Source organism: Benincasa hispida, chromosome 7, assembly GCF_027475165.1.
Source record: "Benincasa hispida cultivar pf3 chromosome 7, pf3_genome.v1.1, whole genome shotgun sequence".
Classification (NCBI taxonomy): Eukaryota; Viridiplantae; Streptophyta; class Magnoliopsida; order Cucurbitales; family Cucurbitaceae; genus Benincasa; species Benincasa hispida.
In genome coordinates this window covers 48,172,124-48,198,032 of record NC_143484.1, presented here as the reverse complement: position 1 = coordinate 48,198,032, position 25,909 = coordinate 48,172,124, and the positions used below count along the sequence as shown (strand labels likewise).

At 34.5% G+C, this 25,909-nt stretch overlaps 1 protein-coding gene across 2 annotated transcripts; it reads left to right on the top strand.

The window, feature by feature from the left end:
- The first annotated feature begins 10,647 nt into the window (after nt 1-10,647).
- LOC120080899 (glycoside hydrolase family 2 protein) lies at nt 10,648-24,626 on the top strand. Of its 2 annotated transcripts, XM_039035568.2 has the most exons (18): nt 10,648-10,914; nt 11,027-11,159; nt 12,031-12,270; nt 12,685-12,831; nt 12,974-13,052; nt 13,399-13,582; nt 13,855-13,920; nt 15,231-15,470; nt 15,561-15,767; nt 21,078-21,381; nt 21,510-21,669; nt 21,776-21,884; nt 22,094-22,229; nt 22,340-22,395; nt 22,478-22,777; nt 22,869-22,991; nt 23,181-23,873; nt 24,123-24,626. In XM_039035568.2, the coding sequence occupies exons 2-18, from the start codon at nt 11,030-11,032 to the stop codon at nt 24,291-24,293; spliced, it is 3,345 nt and encodes a 1,114-aa protein (XP_038891496.1). In that variant the 5' UTR covers nt 10,648-10,914; nt 11,027-11,029; the 3' UTR covers nt 24,294-24,626. The 2 variants fall into 2 exon arrangements, with proteins under 2 accessions (XP_038891496.1, XP_038891497.1); XM_039035569.2 differs by lacking the exons at nt 10,648-10,914; nt 11,027-11,159 and adding an exon at nt 12,411-12,480 and having other exon boundaries at nt 12,131-12,270.
- Nucleotides 24,627-25,909: the final 1,283 nt, after the last annotated feature.

Genomic DNA, 25,909 nt, shown 5'->3' with positions numbered 1-25,909 from the left:
AAAACTATCTAGTAGATCATGGAATTTAATCCCAGCTCACAGCACCTGGAACACCACAAAAAAATGGTGTTACAGAAGAGAGAAATCAAACCTTGTTAGACATGATCCAATCAATGATGAGTTATGCTCAGTTACCTCAATCCTTTTGGGGGTATGCAGTGCAGACTGTAATATATATTCTAAACGTTGTTCCTTCAAAAAGTGTTTTATAAACACCATATGAATTATGGAAAGGACGCAAAACTAGTTTATGTCATTTCCGTATTTGGGGTTGTTCAGCACACTGTTGGTACAAAATCCTGAGAAACTAGAAACACGTTCGAAGTTATGTCTCTTTGTAGGATACCCTAAAGAAACAAAAGGATGACTGTTCTATGATCCCCAAGAAGACAAAATATTTATATGGACAAATGCTACATTCTTGGAAGAAGATCATATTAAAAATCATCTACCTTGCAATAAACTAATATTACAAGAAATGACCAAAGATGCTACAGAAAAATCAACAAGAGTTGTTGATCAAGTTGGTCCATCAACAACTGTTGTTGTCCTGTCACGTCCGTCTCAAGAGTTGAATATGCTTCGACATAGTGGGAAGGTTATTCAGTAACCTAAAACGCTATATAGGTTTAACAGAAACTCAAAACATTATACATGATGATGGATTAGATGATCCATTATCCTTTGAAAAGGTAATGGAAGATGTTGACAGGGAACAATGGATAAAAGCCATGGACGTTGAAATGGAGTCTATGTACTTCAACTCTGTCTTGGAACTTGTAGATCAACCACATGGGGTTAAACATGTAGGTTGCAAATGGATCTACAAAAGAAAACGAGATCAAACTTGCAAGGTGCAAACCTACAAAGCCAAACTTGCAGCAAAAGGTTTTACCTAAAGAGAAGAGTTTGATTATGAAGAAACTTTTTCTTCTATTGCCATGATAAAATCGATTAGAATACTTCTATCCATTGCTACATATTATGACTATGAAATATGGAAAATGGATGTCAAAATAGCTTTTCTGAACGACCATCTTGATGAAAGTATTTTTATGTCTCAACCAGAAGGATTCATCAAACAAGGATAGGAACAGAAAGTTTGTAAGCTTAAACGATACATTTATGGGTTAAAACAAGCTTCAATATCTTGGAATATAAAATTTGACATTGCGATCAAATCTTATGGCTTGAACAAAATGTTGACGAATCTTGTGTATACAAGAAAATAGTCAACAAGACTGTAGCATTCTTAGTACTTTATGTTGATGATATCTTGCTCATTAGGAATGAGGCAAGCTTCCTTGCTAACGTAAAGAGATGGTTAGAAACACAGTTCTAAATGAAAGATTTAGGTGATGCTCAATATGTTATAGGAATACAGATCTTTCGAAATCGAAAGAATAGAACCCTAGTACTATCTTAAGCATCTTATATTGATAAAATGTTGTCAAGATATAATATGCAAAATTCCAAAAAAGATATGTTATCTTTTAGACATGGGATTCATTTTTCAAAAGAACAGTGTCCTAAGATACCTTAAGATATTGAGGAAATGACAAGAATTCCATATGCATCTACAGTTGGGAGTTTGATGTACGTAATGTTATGTACACGTCTTGACATATGCTTTGCAGTTGAAATCATCAACATGTTCCAATCCAATCCAGGACACAGTCATTGGACTACTGTAAAAAACATCCTCAAGTATCTAAAGAGAACAGGGACTATATGCTTGTGTATGGACCTAAGGATTTGGTTCTTACTAGATACATTGATTCTGATTTTCAAACTGACATGGATTCAAGGAAATCTACTTCAGGATCGGTTTTCACTCTCAATGGAGGAGCTATAATTTAGAGAAACATTAAGCGAAGTTGTACCGCTGACTCCACAATGGAAGCAGAATACGTAGCCGCATGTGAAGCTGCTAAAGAAGCAGCATTGCTACGACAATTCTTGGCTGACTTGGAAGTAGTTCCAGATATGCATCTATCTATCACACTATTGGGGTTGATGCCCTAAACTCTCGTAGGGTCCTGTAGTTTGTAAACACCTATATGAACAAATGCTTGTGATGTAATAATATGAAATATTTTCTTCACTGTTGTCTATGAAATATGAGATATTTTGTTTGCATTTACCACAAATCAATAAACTAAGATCCCTGGTTGTCATTGTAATTTAAGTATGTATGTAGAGACATACAAGAGGATCATGCCTTAAGTGATAACCTAAATGGTCTGTAGTATATGGATATAGGAGGGAAATCTTATCCTGGTGACACTACGAATACAGCCCGCTTTATAGATAGTTACAAGTGTCGTGACGTGCTACAGATGGTCTGATCCTAATCATTCATGTGGAGACATGCGAGCGGGGGTGTCCTATACAAAGAAGTTTGTATAAGACCGGACCATGAAGTGTTTAGTCTCGTTATATCACCGTTCATGACAGAGACTTCATTTCATTAGGATGACCATAGGTAACATGGCCTTAATCCTGAGTGAATTGGGAACTCCTGCCTATGAAGGTGGTCCTTTGATTTGCATGGGTGCATTCATGTGGAGACATGAGAGCGGGGGTGTCCTATACAAAGAAGTTTGTATAAGACCAGACCACGAAGTGTTTAGTCTCGTTATATAACGCCGTTCATGACAGAGACTTCATTTCATTAGGATGACCATAGGTAACATGGCCTTAATCCTGAGTGAGTTGGGAACTCCTGCTTATGAGGGTGGTCCTTTGATTTGCATGGGTGCAAGTGGTCAGATTGCTGACTCAAACCTACCACTTTGGGGATTCGTCTGATTGAGGAGCTGGGAACTCGACTACACAAGATGAAATTCACTCTTTCTCCGAAGCATGGGTAAGTAAATAGATTGTTTCTTTAAGGGCTGATTCCGGGGGCTTGAACGATGTGGCACCACACATCTTCTCATGGTCCGAGAGGTGTCCACTCATAGTAGGACTATGATGTATTGTTCATTAGAGAGATCAGTGGTACTTAAGAAGTTAGATGTAACTACAGAGGCAAAACGGTAAATTGGCCAAACTGTACTTACGAACATCTACTAATGGTTATCGTACTGTTGAATGGTTATATCCGATGGACACAGAAATATATCTGTGGTAAGAAGAGTGTAGTTGTCGGTCTTTAGTGGAGTGTCTGACAGTTTAACGAATGGTGGATCTCGTGACTAAAGAGTTTAGTCACATACCGTTGGAGCTTCAAGCTACAGGTCTATAAGGTCCCTTGGTAGCTCAATAGATTCAAGTTGAGAATCAGTTTTTGGGTCAGTTTGAAGTGTTCAAATTGACAAGAGGAAGTTTGATTATATATGATATGATTAAACTGGTTCAATTATATATGATATAATTGATATGATGTATGAGATACATTAATTGGAGAAATATGATATAAATATGATTTATATCGAGTAAAGGAGAAAAGGACTATGGTTTAAGTGTTACATTTGATGTGATATTAAAACTATAGGTTATAAATATAATATGATAAGTTTGTTATTATATTTATTTATAATTAAAACAATTATACAATAGTTGTATGCGGTCTCTCCTTCAACCGTGCGTGAAGTGGGAGGTTTTGTTCAGTTTTCATAACTGAAGGATAAAATGAAAAATGTTTTCATTTTTGTAAGGCATCGCTTCATTAAGTGCATGAGCAATCGTTTAGCTAACTAAAGATTGTACAACAACTTTCTAAGCGAGAAACTAAACGATCGTGTAGGCGCCTTTGACTAAACGATCGTGTAAAGTTTTACTAAACAATCGCGTGCCTTAGCGAGATTCTCTAAACGATCGTGTCAACGATCAAGCCTGTTTTCCTAAATGATTGTGTACCTGCTGAGTTTTACTAAATGATCAAGCACCAAATCTATACAATAGACAATTCACTCTCCCACTTGCTTGGTCATATAGTTCGATCGTTGTTTCCTCCAACCTTCTACTAAATCCAACAGAACCCACACCTCCTAGATTCTCACTCCGAGAATACCGAGGTTGCCGAGTGGTGGTGTTTAAGATGTTACTTGTTCGTGGAGAAGTTTGTTTCTGACTACTGAACGATTGGGTAGACGATTTGGGCGAGAGCGAGATATTGTTGTCCAAGATCTTCACGAGAGCAAGAGATCTGTAGAATAAATTTTCTTCAAAGGTATGTCTCTCGTCCCTTTTAGTTATTAGTTACAAAAGCATACCATAATTTTTTAATAGATGCATAACTGGCTTGTATGTTTGTGAATGCTTGTAATTCTATCACAATGAATTTGGATCGATCGTGCTTCCACTCATGGGTTCTCTTTGATAAGAGTTCTTTCACACACTGTATTGTGACAACACTAGTGCTATTGCCAACTCAAAAAAACCAAGGAGTCACAAACTTGGAAAACATATTAAGAGAAAGTACCATCTCATCAGAAAGATAGTACACCGAGGAGACGTGATCGTCACGAAGATAGCCTCTGAAGACAACCTTACTGATCCATTTACGAAGGCCCTCTCGGCTAAAGTGTTTGAGGGCCACCTGGTTGGACTAAGACTCCAAGCAACATAATCTAGGACAAGTGGAAAAATATCTATGGTATTAGAAATGCCCTAGTTTATTGTATTTTTCCTTTATGTTTCTCAACATTGTATTGTATATATTTATTCTCACTAGAGTTTTAGTTCAAGTGGGAGATTGTTGAGAATGTCCTGGAACTTGCAGTTCGTAAATTTTGTGTTAAACATTCTATTTATCAATAAAATATTATTGAGTATCTTATTCAATAAAGTTGTTGATTTTGCGTTCTATTATGAAAATCCAATAAATATATGCATGGCTATAATATGAATACTTTAACTTTATGGGGTGACATAAACAGGATCAAGTTAATAGTATATAGCTTAAATGGTCTATAAGTATATGGATGAAATTAGGTATCTCATCTTGGTAACACTATTGGATGCAGACCATTTTGTATAGGTAATACAAATGATGTGATCCACAGATCATTCACATAGAGATATGTGAGTGGAGGCATCCTATGTAATGAGTTTCCATATAGACTGGACCACGAAATAGTCACTTTTCTTTATAACGACCATTTACTGTTAAAACTGACTATTTCATACTAAAGTAACCTAAGATAACTCGATCTTAATCCTGAGCTAACTATGAACTCTTATTTATTCGGGATTATCCTTTGATCTATATGAGTGAGAGTAGTCCAACAGCACTACTCAATAAGCCTTCCATTTTGGGGATAAGACCGGATGGATAGCTGGGGACATAGCCCTGCAAGATGGAATTCACTCCTACCCATTTTAGGGTTAGCAGATAGATTGTTCTCTTAAGTGCTGATTCCAGGTCTTGAATAATCGGGACCCTGCTTTCTCATGATAGAGAGGAACATGATTCATAAGTGGTATTATGAATCAAATTGTTCATTAGAGGGTTAGTGGGAACTTAAGGAACAAGATGTATTTACAGGGGTAACACGGTATTTTTGACCCAGTTGTAATTATGAACGACTTGTGAAGGATCAACTTACTGATTATGGTTTATATGGATAGAAATATATCTTCAGTGAGGAGAGTGCAACTATCGAGCTATAGTGGTGTGTCTTGATAGTTAACAAATAGTAATTAATTCGATTAAAGAGTTTAACAAATTAATTACATATCATTAGAGTTCATGATCTGTAGGTCCATTAGGTCCCTCTACTAGCTCTTAAATTGGAATAACAAATTAAGTATGGATGTATGAAATTAGGGTTATGAATTTGAAATGTTCAAATTCAATTTTAGGGTTTTCAATTGATTATATATGATACAATTAAAATGTTTAATTTAATTGAAATTAAACGAAATTGAAAAATTAATTAATATTTAAATTATGATTTAAATATAAAATTGATTTATATTGGTGAAATTGATATTTTATTGATTTAATATTAAGATATTAAATTAATATTATTGTAATTAAAAAGTTTAATTTAAAAAATTAATTATTTTTTAATTAATTTTATAAAACTAATTTAAATAATAAAATAAAATGATTTTTTAAATCATTTTCAAGTTAGTGGATTTTTCCATTTTTTGGGAAAAATCCACTAACTACATTTTAATGGATTATTACCAAAGTCCAATTCAATTTTGTGATGATCACCAAGTAGGTGGTGCCCTCCATGCAGCCTATTGGTTTTGCATGAATTCTATCTATATATAGAAGCTCCATGCAGAAAGATTATAAAGAAACCTGAGTTTACTTGCTGAAGTAAAAATACTGAAAACCCTACTCAACTTTCACTTGTTCATCCTCAATTCAGCTTGATTTAAGTATTTCCACCACACGTTTCTGCTTGAGCATAGTGGAGAAGATCTTGGTAGTGGTCTTCTTGAAGATTCAAGCTCTATCTTGGTGGATTTCTGCTGAATTCGTAGAAGAAATCTTCAAAAGTAATATGTGTTTCAAACCCTCTTATGAATGTCATATGAACAACATGTTTATAAACTCAAATTAAATGTAGTTTAAGTGCTCATTAATTCTGAAGTCTTCCGTTGCATGTTATATTACTCCTTCAATTGTCTACCCATCGGGAGATCGGACATATCTCCCGATAACTTATATATGGCGTCGAAAAAGTCTCTTTTTCTTGTAGTGATATTCAAATATTTATGTCCTTTCAAATAAACTTTATATTATAATGTATCTAATACATTATAGTGATTATATCATATACAATTAAGTAAAATTAATTATATCACATATAATTAATTCCCACAGTTAATATGAACAATTCAAATTAATTCAAAATTGATTCTCATCAAATCCCTGTTGAGCTATAGATGGGACTTCATGGATTTGTAGCTTGAAGCTCCAATGGTACTTGAATAATTAATTAAACATCTTTAATTAAACTATGTAACATTCATTAACTGTCGGACACTCCATTAAAGACCGACAACTGCATTCTTCGCACTACAAATATATTTCTGTGTCCATTGGATATAATCAGTCAACAGTGCGATGACCCTTCACAAATTGCTCATAAGTATAGTTGGACCAAAATTACCATTTTGCGCTTGTAGTTACATCTGCACTACAAATATATTTCTGTGTCCATTGGATATAATCAGTCAACAGTGTGATGATCCTTCACAAATTGCTCATAAGTATAGTTGAACCAAAATTACCGTTTTGCCCTTGTAGTTACATCTAACTCCTTAAGTACCACTGATCCCTCTAATGAACAATAAGTCATAGTTTAACTATAACCAAATCCCTCTCATGCCAAGAGAGGGTTTCTCCACATGAATGATCAGGATCAAATCATTTGTAGCACTTTACAACACTTATAACATCTACAAAGCGGGTCGTATCCGCAGTGTCGCCAGGATAAGGTACCTAACCTTATCTATCTACTACAGACCGTTTAGGTTATCATTTAAACATGATCCACCTGTATATCTTTACATACATGTTTAAATTACATCAAATAACCTAGAATCTTAGTTTATTGGATTGAGTAAATGCTCATAAATAATAATTATTTTATTAATAACAATTTGTTTATACAATATTTACAAACTGCGAGAATACAAGAGAGATTTAGGACGCCAATCCCAACATATATATAAATACATTGTGATATAAAGTTAATTTTGAATGAGATTTAAAATTATATTTTAGTATATGAGAGAATGATGTATTTGAATAAGATTCAAATATTAAATAATACGAATCTCATTCGTATTATAATTAGGTTAAATTTAATATGAATGATATTCATATTAAAACTATAGGTTATATGTTATAAATAACTATTTGAATAAGATTCAAATATTATTTATATGAATGAGATTCATATAAAACTATATGCTAAAATTAATATGAATGAGATTCACATTAAGTTATTTGAATATGATTTAAATGAAATTAAATATATGATAATTAATTAATATTATTTATATATATATATATATATATATATATATAATATATATATATATATATATAACTTAATTTAATGTATATATTAAATGAGAATAACTCCCTTGGAGTTATGTATTCGTGGAGGGGAGTTGTAACTCCTCCCAACTAATTCTTTCACACTCTCACATTAAGAAAACTTGGGTAGAGATTTAAAAGAAGAAACTCTCTACATTTTTCTCTCTAACACATCCAAGAATTATCTTTCAAAGATTTTATAGAAAACTTGTAAAAACTTTCTCATTCCAAAAGTGAGATCCTACCATCTCGATTCTTGTTGGAGAATAGCAAGGTTTCCAATTGGTAGTGTCCATTGTTTGTTATTGTTCGTGTTCTTGGAAGTAGTTTTGAGTTTGAAGGAGAATTTCACAATACGAAATGTTCGTGACATGGAGTGAATTTTCAAAAAGAAAGTCTTCAAGAGTAAGTTATTCTCTTTTCCTAATAGCATGCTATAGAATTAATGTTTATCTTGTACATATTCTATTCTATGTATTTTCTCTATTTTTCAAGTTTTTCAAAACGAATTTCATTGGCACATGCGTTCACGCACTTCCACTGAAAAATTTGATTCCTTCACAACGTAAGACCTCTACAGGATCTCAAAGGACTCATGGGAAACCTTAGAGTGATTGAGTTTGAAACCGTTTAGATTCTCAACATACAAGCCATAAAGGAAACATTGAGAATTGAACATTTAAACATCGATTAAAATGTTGGTGTAACCGTTCTACGAGTATTAACTCAACAATTCTAAAAATTTAGGAGGGACAATTATGAGCCAAAACGTCGATTATGTTTTACTATCTTATATAAATGATCAAAGTAATTGGGTCGAATTAGGGACGCCTAAAATACCCTACCATTTTTTACTATCAAGTTACTTACAAAACCAAGACATCGAATTGAAGTGTATGTGACTTGCACTACACCGATGCTTAATCTTTTTTGTCTTGCAGACGCTTAGACTATTTTTCTCCCGTAAAAGAAATTCACGATTGATCCATTTTTTGACATCAACATAATTGATTAACCACGTTTTAGAAAATTACAACGATGGATTTATAAAATGAACAAGTAAAGAGTTGAGGATAATCAATGGTTCGAAGAAAGTTATGATTAAGACTTTATAATTTGATAAAGTCTTACAAATAGTTTCTATAGTTTGATAAAATCTTCACTTTCTCCAAATTATAAATTCTGAATATATAATTTGATCTAAAAAAATTATGAATAGAAGCATTTGGATAGAATTGTACGGGTCAAAATGGGTTTTTTTTTTTTTGGTAATGTTTTACTTCTTAATAAATAATATAAAATGATGAAAGTGATGGTAATTTTTTAGTATAATAAATGTAGGGTAAAAAGATGATTTTTTGAAAAAACGATGAGTTGCTCATAATAATAGTGAAAATGAAAATGATTACGACGATGTAGGCATGCATGCCATGGCCGATGCCAAGATGTGTCGGCCAAACACTTTTTCTCACATTTTTCACGGTTCCTTATACCACTTGTCGATGAGGATAAGATTTCTGATTTTTTTTTTTTCCATATTAATAAGTTGTATTGTTGTATTCCTTTTATAAAGAAAATGGTGTGTATAAGTATAATGTATGAATTTAACTCATATATGATATAAATCTACCCTCAGTTAAGAGATTAGAGGTTCGATCCCTAGTTCTATGTATAGTTCAACTCAAATAAAAAGAAAAAGTTCAAAGAAGTTTCGAAGTAAAAAAAAAAAAAAAATTATGATTGCCATTTGTCGGAGTAAAAAGTGATGGTAGGAAAATCTTAACCGGTAGTTTAGTAAATCTAACTATCTATAATTAAGTTTGGCTAAAATCTTTTTTCAAATTGATCTTAGGTTCAAAATCCTTTCACGTCTATTCAGTTTTTTATTTTTAATAATATTTTTTAAAACTTTTATCAAATAATTTAAAGGAAAATAACATTTATTTTCCATTTAAAGTATATAAAATTTTAAAATATTTATCTTACCCCATAAAGGAAAATTCTTATAAATAGAAAAATCCAAAAATATTTACACTTTATAGTAAAAAGTTCAAAAATACAATAATTTTGAAACTTTTTGTTATAATGTGTAAATATATTTTTTTTATATTTGAAAAGGCCCCAACCACAAATTTAATCTAAAATTTCAATATACGAAATGTTACTATTATTCGTGATATTTATCTATCAATATCATTTTGCTAGATTTGAAAATATTTCTAACATTTTATCATTTTAAAAAACTACCATTATATAATTAAAATAATATATGTATTTTAATCATTATAGCTAAATCATGACAATTTTGTATTAATTAACATTAATTTTACATATTTATTTCAAAACACTGTTAGGGGCTGATGTCTGGAGAGTTTTGATGTTTGAGGAGTTCTGATCGAGTATGAACAATCGGATATGTTCAAGTACTAAGATAATATACATGCAAGGAAAATGACTTTGAAATATAAAACACGTTCTGAAAATGGACCCACAAACAATTAAAATCGAGGAGATAGGATAATAAACCTTCAAATACTAAGATGATATAGGATGTGGAGATATAACATCTTAAGTTAGTCCGAAACAGCATCTAATTATTTTAAAAGCTAAGCCAAAGTCAAAAGTAATGACTTGAACAAAAGACACTTCCAAAAAAGCGATAAGATCAGAAATTATCCAATCGTTCTTCACTCCATCAGTTGCCCACTTCCTGAAACTGCGACTACCCACATTGATATTGGTTATTCCCATCAAAATTAATCAACCAATTACAACATTTCTGTGGAAAATCGGCATTTTCACATGATCAAGCCCCACATATGAACAATCTCTTCAGAGATTAAACTTCCATCCTCCATCTAACCACTCCAATTTCTCTTTGATCCACAAACCCCCCTCTGGTAATCTCTTTTCACCCAACTTTGTTTTCAATTGCGGCAGTTCAATTTGTATCTTGGGTTGTGCTCCGATTCCGCGGATTAATTTTCAAACCATTCGTGGGTGTGGCTGCAGGTCATGGCTGCATTGGCTTCTAAGCTTCTGATTCCCTCTGAGAATGGTTACAGGGCGTGGGAAGACCAAACTTTCATCAAATGGAGGAAGAGGGATTCCCATGTTCCTCTACGCTGCCAGGATTCTGTTGAAGGTACTCCTTACGTTTACGTTGTTGTTTTGACGGACGGGGTTCCACAAAATGGTCTTTCTCTGTGGATCATGGAAATTCATTGGTTCTTAAACATTGTCTTCTTAAGTTTTTTAAGGACCATCATTAGTGCCTAATAACGTACATCCTGTGCATATCTGTGTATTGATTAGTGAAATTAGGAAGCTCTAGTAAGAGTGTGAATAACACCAATGCCCTGGTATGGAGCGCTGGAATGTTTGAATGTAACCTCCACAGGAAACTTTGAGTTTGGTAACCTGCAGGGTGACAATAATTTGAACCTCCAACCTTTTCGTTGAAGGCAAATACCTTGACCAATTGAGTTGTGTTTAGATTGGCAGCAACTTGATAACTTATAATCTCTTGTTGCCTCTCAGAATTGGCATTGTGGTGGGCAATGCCTCTTGGAGATTAGTGACGGGACATGAGCGTAATGGAAGAAATGGAGCCCCAGATGCCCTAGTGTTCAAAAAGAAAAAGCAAGATTACGATTTTTAGAATGCATTTTTGATGAATGTATTGGTTATATATTTACTCTACATGTTATGCTTGTTATTGTTTGACCACCTCTTTATAGCGTAAAGGCTTAAACCAATGAAACACTTCTGATCATTTTGATGAAAGCAGTCGCCAGTGATTCGGGTGTAACATCGGAGATTATCTAGATGAAGCAAACTATTATTTGATGGAAAGTAGTTAATTAAACCATGAATATATGAATCTTTTCAAGTAAAGCTAAAACTCATCATCATTTGAGTGTCCTTCCTGAAAATCTATTTATTCCTTGTGAGTTTAGCAAATTTTACTCCAGTCAACTTATTTCAGGAAATTCTGTTGTTTTGTGTACGCTTAGGATGTCTCAAGTACTGGCAAGACCGTAGTAAAGTAGATTTTCTGGTGTCAAACTCGGCTGTTTGGAATGATGATGCTGTTCAAAGTGCTCTTGACAGTGCTGCTTTCTGGGTTAAGGACTTACCTTTCATCAAGTCTCTATCTGGTTATTGGAAATTTTACTTGGCTGCTAGTCCAACAAGCGTTCCAGAGAATTTTCATGGCAGTGTATTTGAGGATTCTGAATGGACAACTTTGCCAGGTATATCATGCTGCACAGAAGATATAGTTATGCATACATGAATTAGGAGTTGGGTAACTATCTTTCGTTGTGACATCCTCACATTTTAAATTTTCATCTATATTATATTAAAATGAGATTGCCATGTTTTTTTGCATTAGGCCCTCTATTTCTAGCCTAAACTGAATTATCCATATTCACAAGGAAGGATGTCTGGAGATGCTCTCCAAGGTTCCTGGTTCAGGCCTGGTTTGATGGATTGGTTTATCAAAATCGAATTATTAGAGTTCACAAGAGTTAAATCATATCTATCTTATTGCATGATGAATTTTTACGAGAACAAAAGAGGAATATAGAACATCTATTTTTCTTCAACGTTGTCTGGTAAACACATTTTTTTGTCTGAACTCTTCATTGCTTGGCTATTTGGAACAGTTCCTTCAAATTGGCAGATGCATGGATTTGATCGGCCTATTTATACCAATGTTGTTTATCCCTTCCCTCTTGATCCTCCCCACGTTCCAGAGGACAATCCTACTGGCTGCTACAGAACTTATTTTCACCTTCCAGAAGAATGGAAAGGTTCTTTTTCTTTTATCGTTCTTTCCTTTTTATTTTGTTACCTTGTTTTCTGAAAAGGTAAGAAACAGTACTCATAACGTTAATCAATATGCTATCTTTGTAATCTGTATTATATTTGATGTATAAACAATGTCTTTGACAGGTCGTAGAATTTTGTTGCACTTTGAAGCTGTTGATTCTGCATTTTTTGTGTGGATAAATGGGAGTCTCGTAGGGTACAGGTAAACGGTGACTAGTAAGGCAGGTCTAGGCAGGTTTATTTGTCATACTTCTATTGTCTTTGATAATGTTGCTCTCTTCTGTGCTAATTTTCTTATGAGAAAATAGAATTGAACAAGTGCATTTTGTTTTCCATTTTAGCTACTGAAATGTGATTTGGCTTATGGTTTTTAGTGAAGATGTGGTCATTTGGAGGGGTTTGGTGAAATTAATATTGAAAGCAACTTGAAAGTTAGGAGATTATAGTGTTGGATATGAAACTGTGGTTAAAGCCTTTACTGCGAGGAGTGAGAAATCTGAGACTTCTTTTGAAGAGTTAAATATTTGGTATGGTTATGGTTTTGTCAGTCAGGACAGTAGATTACCAGCAGAGTTTGAAGTAACAGAATATTGCCATCCATGTGGCTCAGAGTCCAAAAATGTCCTCGCTGTTCAAGTGTTAAAATGGAGCGATGGTTCTTACCTTGAGGACCAAGACCAGTGGTGGCTCTCAGGGATTCATCGGGATGTCCTCCTTTTATCCAAACCGCAGGTTTTTCTTTTCCCCCTTCAATCTTTTCTTTACTCTACGTTCTGTTTTATTTGTAAAGTTTTGTAAATGTTTTTAATCGATTATGCTGGTCCAAAAAAAAAAAAAAGATTCAAATTATATCCATATCATAATTATTGTTTTAATATTCATATTAGTTTAACTAATGTATCTCTAATACTTCTAAAATTAAATGGTTGAGAAAATAAAGTTGAAAGAATTTTGTTCTTGCGTCCAATTTGGTTGGTTCCTAAAAATAAAAAATTTACATGTAGGTGTTCATAGGGGACTACTTTTTCAAGTCACATGTTGGAGAGGATTTTTCTTATGCTGATATACAGGTACGCTGTAGGTTCATATGTCACCATTATATGATTTCGGCATAATAATCTTTTGTTATTTCTTTTTAAATAATCGTTTTAATTTTTAACTTATATTTTAAAATTTTCGGATTGAAAGGTTCAATTTGACAATGGTTGAAACAAGAGTGGTGATAGAATGAAGGATTCAGTGAAGTGATGATAGAGCATGCAATGTGTTGAATTTATATGGATAATGAAAGAAAAGTATGAAGTTGGATATAGACTGATCACTGTTGTGGGAAGAAGTTATGAGGAAATGGTGGATTGTCAGTTGGACAATAATAATAATAATAATAAAGGCGGATTGTATGAAGTATGAACTACCCCTAAATTGCTACAATTACACCTTTGAACTTTTAATTCTATGCATTAGAAACTCTTCATAAGTTAAAAAATTTGGGCATAAAACTTTGGTTGTAAAAGTAAAATGCTCAAACTTACATTAATGAAGAAACTGGGGCCTTATACTCTCTTCCTATCCTACCTCCTTTTGTAAAGGAAGTGAAGAAACTTTGATGCACCTATTCGTCTTTCGTCCTTTTTCAACTGCTTTCTGGGAAACCGTTTCAACCTTTTCGATATCAATGGTATTGGCCTAGAAAAATGTCAGAGGCCCTTCTAGAAGGCAAGCAAAGTTGCTCTGTTGTAATGAGGTTTTTGCTTTCCCTGGAGACTTTGGTTTGAAAGAAACTCAAGAATCTTCAACAACCATGAGTCCAACAGGGAGGTGTTTTGGGGTCCTCGCCATACTTTTTGCTTCTTTTTGGCCTATTAACTCTTAGTTATTTTGTATTTATAATCTCCCTCAAATTATCACCTCTTGGGCTCCTTTTTTGTAACATAAGCATGAAGAATATTATAAAATAAAAAAAAATGGTCCTTTAAATGATCTATAGTGTATATAACTGGAAAAAGAAAGAAAAACAGAGGTACATTTAGGTTCAAAATGAAAATATTTCACAACATCGAGGATTAAAATTTATAGGTGGAAATTTGAGACTAAAACGTAAGTTAGCTTAGAAATAATGTGTGTATATTATTTATATTTTAAATATGGTTTTCTTTTAGGTTGAATCAATATTAAAATTATCTATTCGTTGCAATAAAATTGTAAAAACTGATTCAGATATCTCTTAGAAGAAAGAACTCTATCATGGTACAATTTCCATGAACATACATATTGATTTTGTTTGCTTGATGGCATAAATTTTTTAAGCTTCATGTTTATCGCATGTAGATTACCCATTATATGACAGAAACTGAATATGTGTGTTTATGTCATCTTACAGGTTGAAGTGAAAATTGACAACTCTCTTGAAACGAGGAAGGAAAATTTTCTAAACGATTTTAAGTTAGAAGCAGTATTGTTTGACAATGGAACCTGGGAGAATCACGAAGGTAATGTTGATCTTCTCTCGTCAAACATGGCCAATGTTAAGCTTTCTCTACTCTCTGTCACAACCCTGGGGTTCCATGGTTATATACTTGGGGGAAGATTGGAAAAACCTAAACTTTGGTCTGCAGAGCAGGTAATGAAGATTCATTCTCATTAATCTGTTAGTTTCTCTTCTCTTTCTTTGTTATTGCATGCTAATCCACTCTTTTTCCCTTGTAAACAGCCACATCTCTACACTCTTATTGTTCTTCTGAAAGACTCGTCGGATCAGATTGTTGACTGTGAATCGTGCCTAGTTGGAATAAGAAGTATAACAAAAGCTCCAAAACAGCTACTTGTCAATGGTTGTCCAGTGGTAATCAGAGGTGTGAACAGGCATGAGCATCATCCACGTCTTGGGAAGACAAATATAGAGTCCTGCATGGTTCAGGTAACGCTTCCCTTTTGTTTTTCTCTGGGGCAAAAATTGAATTTTCCGAACCCAATTACAAAAGTACTCAAATCTAACCAAAACAATCAAGCAGATAAGACAACATTCAAACTTAGCAACAAAAAGGCATCCAACTTATTAAATGGCTATTCTCGCGGAGATTTGGTTTGAAAGAAATCAACGTGTTTTCCATGACAAATCTCTTTCTTGGTTTGCTCGGTTTGAGTTTGCTTGGATCAAGGCCTCTTCTTGGTTCTCTCTCTCCAAGTCTTTTGCAGGCAGAATGCTTTTGTTTTTCTTGGATAGTCTTTTGTATTTTATTTTTGGTAGAAGGATTGTTTTTTGTCTTCTTATTATTAACTTTGTATTTTGAACATTAGCCTCTTTCATTATATCAATGAAAAGTTCATTTCCTTTTCAAAAACAATAATAAAATAAAAAATAAAAATAAACGCTACATGATTAGAGAAACTAGAACTACAAAAATAGCACTTATTAGTACATTTGTAGCTAGTCACAAATCTTCAAAAGAAATTAGAAAGTAAACTAATTAAGGAGTTTAATTGCACCACTCATTCAAATATAGGATTTAAATTGCTATACTCGTTCAAGGTTTAAATGGATGAAATTTAACTCATCCACTTTTGTTTAGTGTATAAGCAACTTTTAAAAAGGCATAGTCTATAGGCCATAGTGATTGAGTGTTTTTTATGGGACGTTTATAGGCTACAGGGATGGTACACTATGTTATAATATGTTTTTATATTGTAATTATGATTAGTTGTCCTTTATTGTAAGTTTATATCGCCTAGATTAGGATTTCTTAGTTGCTTATATATGTGTATCTTTAGCCTAATTACATAATAAGATTATTATTCTCTCCAAAAATATTGAGAACATGGTATCAGAGCAGTCTAGGGTTTAGAATATTCATTCGACGACTACGTTAGGATTTACGCTTCTCACAAGGTTAGGGTTTGAGTGGCCGTTTAGCCCCGATGTCAAAGTTCAACAAGCTCACGAGAAAAGATGGTTATGATATTTTTTAATGGACTTTTACCTGAGTTTGGAATGGTTAAAACACAGATTCTTTCTGATTCTGAAATTCCATCATTAGAGGAAGCCTTCAGTCGTGTTCTTTGTATTGAGAGTTCTCAATCCGGTTCGCCTGTTTCTCAACCTAACAGTGCTCTTATGAGTAAGAATAATAATAACTCCCAAGGTACTTCGGGGATGACTAACAATTTTTCAGAAGTCTAGTTATGATAATCGAAGATCAAATTCTCAGGGGATCGTCTGTCACTATTATCGTAAGCCAGAACATCTGAAACGTGATTGTCAAAAGTTGTTGTATAAGACTCAACGATCTCAACATGCTCAGATAGCTTCCACCAATGATATGGCTGAGAAGTCTGTTACAATCTCTGCTGACAACTTTTCTAAATTTCAAGTATTCCAAGAATCCTTACAGACATCTTCATCAAATCTTATTGCCTCCATTGCCGAGACAAGTAATATGAAATGTCTTCTTACATCATCTACTAAATGGGTCATAGACTCTGGTACCACTGCTTATTCGATAGGTAATTCTAACTTATTTTCTATGCCTTTGTCCCATGCCTCATCTCCATCTGTCAGTTTGGCAAATGGATCAACCTCCTCTATTCTTGGATCCGACACCGTTTATCTCACTCCATCACCTTCTTTGTCCTCTGTATTACATTTGCCTCAATTGTCTTTTAATTTAATTTCTATTAGTCAGCTTACTCGTGACCTTAACTGTTTTGTCTTCTTTTTTTTTCCTGGTTATTGCATGTTTCAGGATCGTATGACGAAGAAGATTATTGGTAGAGGACATGAGTCGGGGGGGCCTTTACATTTTTTACCACCAAATACCCAAAGTTGTGGCTTGCTCTGGAGTTACATCCTCATTTGAAGTTCATTGTCGTTTGGGTCATCCATCGTTGTTCATGTTGAAGAAACTTTATTCAAAATTTCGTTCCTTGTCGTCTTTGAATTGTGATTCGTGGCAGTTTTCTAAATTTCATCATCTTAGTTCTAGTCCTAGAGTTCATAAACGAGTCAGTGCTTCTATTGAGTTAGTTCATTATGATATTTGGGGTCCTTGTCTAGTCGTATCCCAAACAGGTTTTCGTTACTTTGTTACTTTTGTTGATGATTATTCTCATGTGACTTGGTTATATCTAATGAAAAATCGTTCTGAGTTATTGTCTCATTTTTGTGCTTTTCATGCTGAGATTCGAAATCAATTTAATGTTTCTATCAAAACCTTGCGAGCTGATAATGCTAGTGAATATTTCTCTCATGTACTTAGATCTTACTTATGTGGTCATTACATCATTCATCAATCCTCTTGCGTAGATACTCCATCTCAAAATGGAGTTGCTGAAAGAAAGATCAGACACCTCCTTGAAGTAGCCCACACCTTATCCTTTCAAATGCATGTTCCAAAGCAATTTTAGGCTGATGTAGTGTCCACTGCTTGTTTCTTGATTAATAGAATGGCTTCCTCTGTTCTCAATGGAGAGATTCCTTATCGTACTCTTTTTCCTACGAAATCTTTGTTTCCTATTGCCTCTAAAATCTTTGGTTGTGTTTGTTTTATTCGGGATATTCGTCCAAATCGTACCAAAGTAGATAAAAAATCTTTGAAATGCATTTTCTTAGGCTATTCGCGTGTTCAAAAGGGTTATCGTTGTTATTGTCCTACTCTAAACAAGTATCTCGTATCTCTTGATGTTACATTTTTTGAAGATATACCCTTTAGTCCATCACTGTCGAGTCCGTGTCAGAGGGAGGATTGTGATCTTTTTATCTATGAGATTACCTCTTCGACATCATCCTCTCCTCCACCTTCCTCTGTGTCTCTTCCTTCTGACTCTCCGGTTACTCGAGTCTACTCCAAGCGTCCTCCACAGCCACCTTCAGACCCATGTCCACCATTGGCTTCTTCGACATCTGATCCGGGACCAAGTGATGATTTTCCCATTGCCCTTCAAAAAGGTAAACGCACTTGTACTTACCCTATTTCTTCGTTTGTTTCGTATACCCAGTTGTCTTCTCCCACTTATTATTTTATTATATCTCTTGATTCCACCTCTATCGCTGACTCTGTTCATGAAGTTTTATCTCATCCCAGGTGGCGTAGTGCAATGATTGAGGAGATGACTGCTTTACTTGGGATCTGGTTTCACGTTCGGCTAGAAAGAAGGTGTTACGACTCTCCGATTACCCAGCGTATCCCCTACAAGTTATATACTCAATAGAACAATATAAATCCACACTATAAAAGATAAGAAGAAAATCCAGACAACCCATAGATGAACAAATGAAGATATACTCTAATTCATGTAATAAAATGCTGGACCAAACACATCTCAATAACCCAATCTCACAAGGAAAGAAAATAAAGATGCAGAAAAACAATGCAATGAACCAGTGACTCTTCAAAGCAGCTCGGAAGCCCCTCCCCAGGAAAAACTCCCTTATTTTTCTACCTGCCCTTGAATTCCTTTCTTCTTTCTTTTTAAATTCACAGTTGGGGCCCCACATCAACCATTTTCATTCCTCACTATCTCCTCTGCCATCCCCACTGCTGATTCATCCCTATTCCTAATCGTATTCTCCCCCTTTCTTCCTATTTTACCCCTCCTCTTATATGTGTAAATAATTGGAGGTCTTACAGAAGGCTATTGAGTGTAAATGGGTGTTTGCTATTAAGGTCAATCCCGATAGAATAGTGGCTCGGTTGAAAGCTCGTCTTGTTGCCAAAAGTTATACCCAAATCTATGGGACTGATTTTTCTGATACATTGTCCAGTTGTCAAATTAACTTCAATTCAACTATTTATATCTATGACTGCTACTCACAATTGGCCTTTACATCAACTTGACATTAAGAATGCTTTTCTTCATGGTGATCTTCAAAAGGAAGTCTATATGGAGCAACCACCTGGGTTTGTTGCTCAGGGGGAGAATGATAAGGTGTGTTGCCTTCAAAAATCTTTGTATGAACTAAAACAAAGTCCTCATGCATGGCTTGGTAAATTTAGTTAAGCACTCGAATGTTTTGGTATGAAGAAAAGTACGTCCGATCATTCTGTATTCTATCGACGATCTGACAATGGTATTACTTTGCTTGTTGTATATGTTGATGATATTGTTATCACTGGAAATGATGTATAAGGTATTTCTTCTCTCAAGACTTTTCTCTCGGGTCAATATCATACCAAATATTTGGGGCAATTGAAGTATTTCTTGGGTATTGAAGTAATGAGAAGCAAGAAAGGTATTTACCTACCCCAACGAAAATATGTAATTGATTTGTTGTCTGAGACAGGTAAACTAGGAATTAAACCATGTAGTACTCTGATGATACCAAATTTGTAACTTGCTAAGAAGGAGAATTGTTTAAAGATCCCGAGAGATATAGAAGATTAGTTGGAAAGTTGGACTATTTAACAATGACACAGCCTGACATTGCTCATTCTGTAAGCATTATGATTCAGTTTATGTCTTCTTCCCCAAATGTGGATCATTGGGCTGTAGTTGAACAAATCCTATGTTATCTAAAAGCTGCACCTGGAAGTGAGATCTTATATAAAGATCATGGTCATACAAGGGTTGAATGTTTTCCAGAATGATGCTAATTGGGCTGGATCTCGAGAAGATAGGAGATCGACTTCTGGATATTGTGTTTTTGTAGGAGAAAACTTGGTGTTGTAGAAAAGTAAGAAACATAATGTAGTTTTATGTTTGAATGCTGAGTCAGAATATAGAGCTATAGCACATTATGTGTGAAATAGCGTAGATACATCAACTTTTATCTGAGATGGGCTTCAGTGTTACTATGCCAGCTAAATTATGGTATGATAATCAAGTTGCTCTCCACATTGCATCCAATCCACATGGAAATGGATTGTCATTTTATTCGCGAGAAAATACAAGAAGAGTTGATATCTAGAGGATATGTGAAGACTGGAGAACAATTGGGAGATATCCTTACTAAAGTAGTAAATGGAGCAAGAATAAGCTATCTGTGCAACAAGCTGAGCATGCTTGACATATTTGCTCCAGCTTGAGGGGGAGTGTTAGAATATGTATTTATATTGTAATTATGATTAGTAATCCTTTATTGTAATTTTATATCTCCTAGATTAGGGTTTCTTAGTTGTCTATATATATATATGTATTTTTAACTTGATTATATAATAAGATTATTATTCTCTCCAAAAGTATCGAGAATACACTATATAGTGACTGAGTTGTTTGTTTACTATCGTGATTGCAGGATTTGGTCCTAATGAAACAACACAACATTAATGCCGTGAGAAACAGCCATTATCCTCAACACTCCCGATGGTACGAGCTGTGTGATTTGTTTGGCATGTACATGGTAGATGAGGCCAATATTGAAACACATGGTTTTGATTTTTCTGGACATGTGAAGCATCCAACTTTGCAACCTAGTTGGGCTTCTGCAATGTTGGATCGTGTAATAGGAATGGTCGAAAGAGACAAGAATCATGCCTGTATTATTGTTTGGTCCTTGGGAAATGAGTCTGGATATGGACCCAACCATTCTGCTCTAGCTGGTCTGTCATTTTCTTTTAATTCTATCCTTTGAGTTAATTTTAATTGTAAGAATGATAGAAATACGCTTGTTTGATGCTTGCAAGGCAAAATTTTTGGCAGAAATATTTTGACTCAGACATTGGTGCAGGTTGGATCCGTGGAAAAGATTCATCTCGAGTGTTGCACTATGAAGGAGGAGGATCTAGAACCTCTTCTACTGATATAATTTGTCCCATGTACATGCGTGTATGGGACATAGTGAAGATTGCTAATGATCCTAATGAAACTCGTCCATTGATACTCTGCGAGTAAGCATTCTCAATAACTATTCTTTAATCTTATATGGCAATTTAAAACGTTTTTTAACTTTTAAGGTGAGCTTTTGTCAATGTTATGCATCTTCAAAAACAATAGGTACTCTCACTCAATGGGAAACAGCACTGGGAATCTTCATAAATATTGGGAAGCAATTGACAACACCTTTGGCCTCCAAGGAGGTTTTATCTGGGATTGGGTTGACCAGGTTTTGACACTTCTCAAACCGTATAGAACCTACAAGAAAATAAATGAAATACTTATTGTTTGAGATCAACTGTTTGTTTGTTCTTCTACCCATGAATTATTTGCTTCATTTTTCTAATTTTACATGCTGCAAACTAATTTCTAATCATTATCTTTGAGGTGTTTAACCCTTTTTTGCATTAATTTCAAATGTTTTACTTTTTAATCTAGGCACTGTTGAAGGAGGTTGGCAATGGCAGGAAGCGATGGGCATATGGAGGTGAATTTGGGGATATCCCAAATGATTCAACTTTTTGTCTCAACGGTGTGACATGGCCAGATCGAACTCCACATCCTGCACTACATGGTAACTCAGCAATCAGCTTGTTATTTATATAGTGACGTGATGAGCTACAATTTTGGAAGCATCAAGTATATTACTGACAAGTTTTCAAATTCACAAAACTCAATTTTCAGAGGTCAAGTATCTCCATCAGGCAATCAAGATTTCATCAAAGGATGGAATACTAAAGGTATTCAGATGCCTAACTAGATTATTTCATCATTTATTGAAGCTTGGAGGGAGATGTTTTACAATGAATTTCCATTTTACAGGTTATGAATGATCATTTTTTTTCAACAACAGAGGATTTGGAGTTCAGTTGGAGCATTTATGGTGATGGTCTTGAACTTGGAAATGGAATTCTCTCTCTTCCTGTAATAGGTCCTCAGGGAAGTTACCATATTGAATGGCAATCAAGTCCATGGTATAAGCTATGGGCTTCATCACCTGCACTAGAGTTCTTTATAACTGTATCTGTGAAACTTCTGCGCTCGATGCGATGGGCCAAAGCTGGTCACACTGTTTCATTATCACAAGTCCAGTTGCCAATGAAGCGAGAATTTTTTCCTCATGTATGCTTATATACACCGATCGAAACTAAATTGGAGAATTTACCATTACGATAATATAAATTAACTGTAGAAAATGTATATTGATTTGCAGTCCATCAAGAATGGAAGTTCTACTTTAGTCAATGAAATTCTTGGGGATACAGTTCGAGTCTACCAGCAGAACTTATGGGAGATTAAATTAGATGTTCAAACAGGAACACTTGAAAGCTGGAAGGTAATATAATATATGATTGAATTTTTTCTATAGGGTTTTTTATTTTCACTATGCTTCATTCTTATATGTTGGATATGACATGAAGCAACCCCTTTTTAAACTATGTATCAGCATAAGTTTATTATTCTATGACAAGTCTTTTGAGCTTCACGAGAACTAGGGAGTCCGATGTTAAGTGTTGACTTGTAGGTTAAAGGAGTTCCTCTGATAATTAAAGGCATCATACCTTCCTTCTGGAGAGCGCCCACTGATAACGACAAAGGTGGAGGTTCATGTAGTTATTTATCCTTGTGGAAAGCTGCCCATATTGACAGTCTCTCTTTCACTGCGGAAAGATGTTCCATACTTAGTACAACAGAACATTATGTGAAAATTGCTGTCGTTTTTCTTGGCGTTGGGAGCGATGATCAGCAGGCTTCTTCCTCTGACTCGGAGAAATCAAATGCCTTAATTCAAGTGGATATGACATACACAATTTTTGGCTCTGGGGATGTTATTGTGGACTGCAATGTACAACCAAGTCCAAATCTTCCTCCTTTGCCACGGGTGGGAGTCAAATTTCATCTAGACAAATCTATGGACCGGGTTAGATGGTATGGAAGAGGGCCGTTTGAGTGTTATCCTGATCGAAAAGCAGCTGCTCATGTTGGAGTTTATGAGAAGAATGTGTCTGAAATGCATGTCCCATACATTGTCCCTGGAGAATCTTCAGGCAGGGCTGATGTCAGGTGGGTAACTTTTGAAAACAAGGATGGTGTTGGAATGTATGCCTCAATTTATGGAAGCTCACCACCTATGCAAATGAGAGCAAGCTATTACTCCACAGCAGAACTCGAACGTGCTGTGCACAATGAGGACCTTGTCGAGGGAGATGATATTGAGGTAGTTTTTCAGTTACATCCGTACATCTAACATCGCCTCTGAGCATTTAGATACGGCTGTCTATTATTCTTTTACCACTCAGTTTGCACAAGTTTTTCTAGAATGTGCTGGTTTAACCCATGTTGTTAGTTGCTCATTAGTGGCAACGCAGTCATTCGACTTGTAGATATTCTCTGATCTGATCCTTCTGTTGGCTTTTTACTCATCCTGTGCATTCTAAGCTCTTAGTTTCATGGTGGTGTCATGTAGGTTCATCTTGATCACAAGCACATGGGTGTGGGAGGAGATGATAGCTGGTCTCCCTGTGTACATGAAGAATATTTACTTTCTCCAGTGCCATACTCGTTCTCGATCAGGTTCTATCCAGTAACTCCTTCCACTTCTGGCTATGATGCTTACAGATCCCAACTTCCATTGTAGTGAATTTGGCAATCAGCATTCAACCAAGTAAAGAACTCGCAATAATCTATTGGTTTGCTTAATGACAAAAGGGAATTGCCATCTCATAGGTAACCTGCATCATATAGACTCTCTCTCTCTCTCTCTCCCTCCTCTGGGTCTGTCTAGATGTAATATTCAGTAGAATCTCTGTTGGCCTGGACTGGAGAAGAGAGAAGATGCATGCAAGTTCCTGGTTGTCTATGGGTTGCATTAAACAAGCATTACGAATAATGGGAATATTGCTATGGACTCAGGTCAAAGTAAATTTGTACGGATCTTATCGAGATAATAAATGCCCCTTTGTTTGTTGTATCCTTCTAATATTTGCATCAGTAATATCTATCTTGTAAGCTTGATGTAGAATAATATGTCGATGTTAGAGAGACGATCCTGATTGCTGGGCTCTTAGAAGCTGAAGATTTTGGGTACCTCTAAGTAGAGGTAGCCTTGAAGAAATTGAGTTCCGGAGTTTGAGCTAGTGATGGATTATTGAAAAATTTGTCACACTGTTAGTTGGAACGTGGATCTGCTAAATCTTAGTCTGAACCTTTTATTTGGTATTATTATTATTATTACAGTTTAGCCCTTATTCTTACTTGGGGTTAAATTGCAATATAAATTTCAACATTCAACTGTTGGGATTGTGTTGATTGATAAATAATTACTCGATTGCTAAAATGAGCTTAGTTTAATGGTAATTGACATGATCTTCATCCGTAGGAGTTAGAGATTCGATCCCCTATCCCTACATTTTTTGTACTAAAAAAAATAAATATTTCATTAACATTTTAATTAAAATAGAAAAATAAATATGACGTGGTGTTGAATTAAGTAGAGGTAAATATGGGTACATGTGGCAAATTTTGTATGCCCTAGAACTTTAGGACATGTTCCAATCATCCTCTTTTCATTTCAAATACTTCATTTTGACTCATAAGTTTTGAAAATTATTGTTTCAAACAACCATTTTTAGCTTCCTTTTTAAATTAAGATGAAAATTTAATGTGATGGTAAGGTATGTTTCTTTTGTAAAGCTCTAGTCATTTGAAAGATGAATGAAATTTAAAGTCTTACTTTGTGAACTATGGATAAAAATTAGGGTTAGGAAATAGATGGATTATTGGAAATTGTTAGACAAATGAATCCTAGACCTTTGAAACTAACTACATTTATTACTCGTTAAATCCACACGGTTAAGGATGAAAAATCTTCATTAGTCAATCATTTTATTTTTTGTTTTTTGTTATCTTTTCTTCAACAAACTCACATTTTCAAGTTGTCTCCACAAAAATTTCGGTTAAATTTTGTTAGGATTGGGTTTTTGCATTTTCTCTTTAGCTTTTTTTTTTTAAAAAAAAATCGATTAAATTGAATGAATTCTATGAGAAGTTTTGTTCCAACGGTGAATTTTTTACAAAAAAAAAATAATATTTAGATGGTTGATTTCACAAAGAATAACATCATTTAAAGATAAATTTCTTAAACCAAATTATAACTATGCATATGGACTAAAAGAGTTATTTTCAAATATAGAAAAATAAATTAAAATATTTATAAATATAGTAAAATTTTACTATTTATATACGATAGATGAT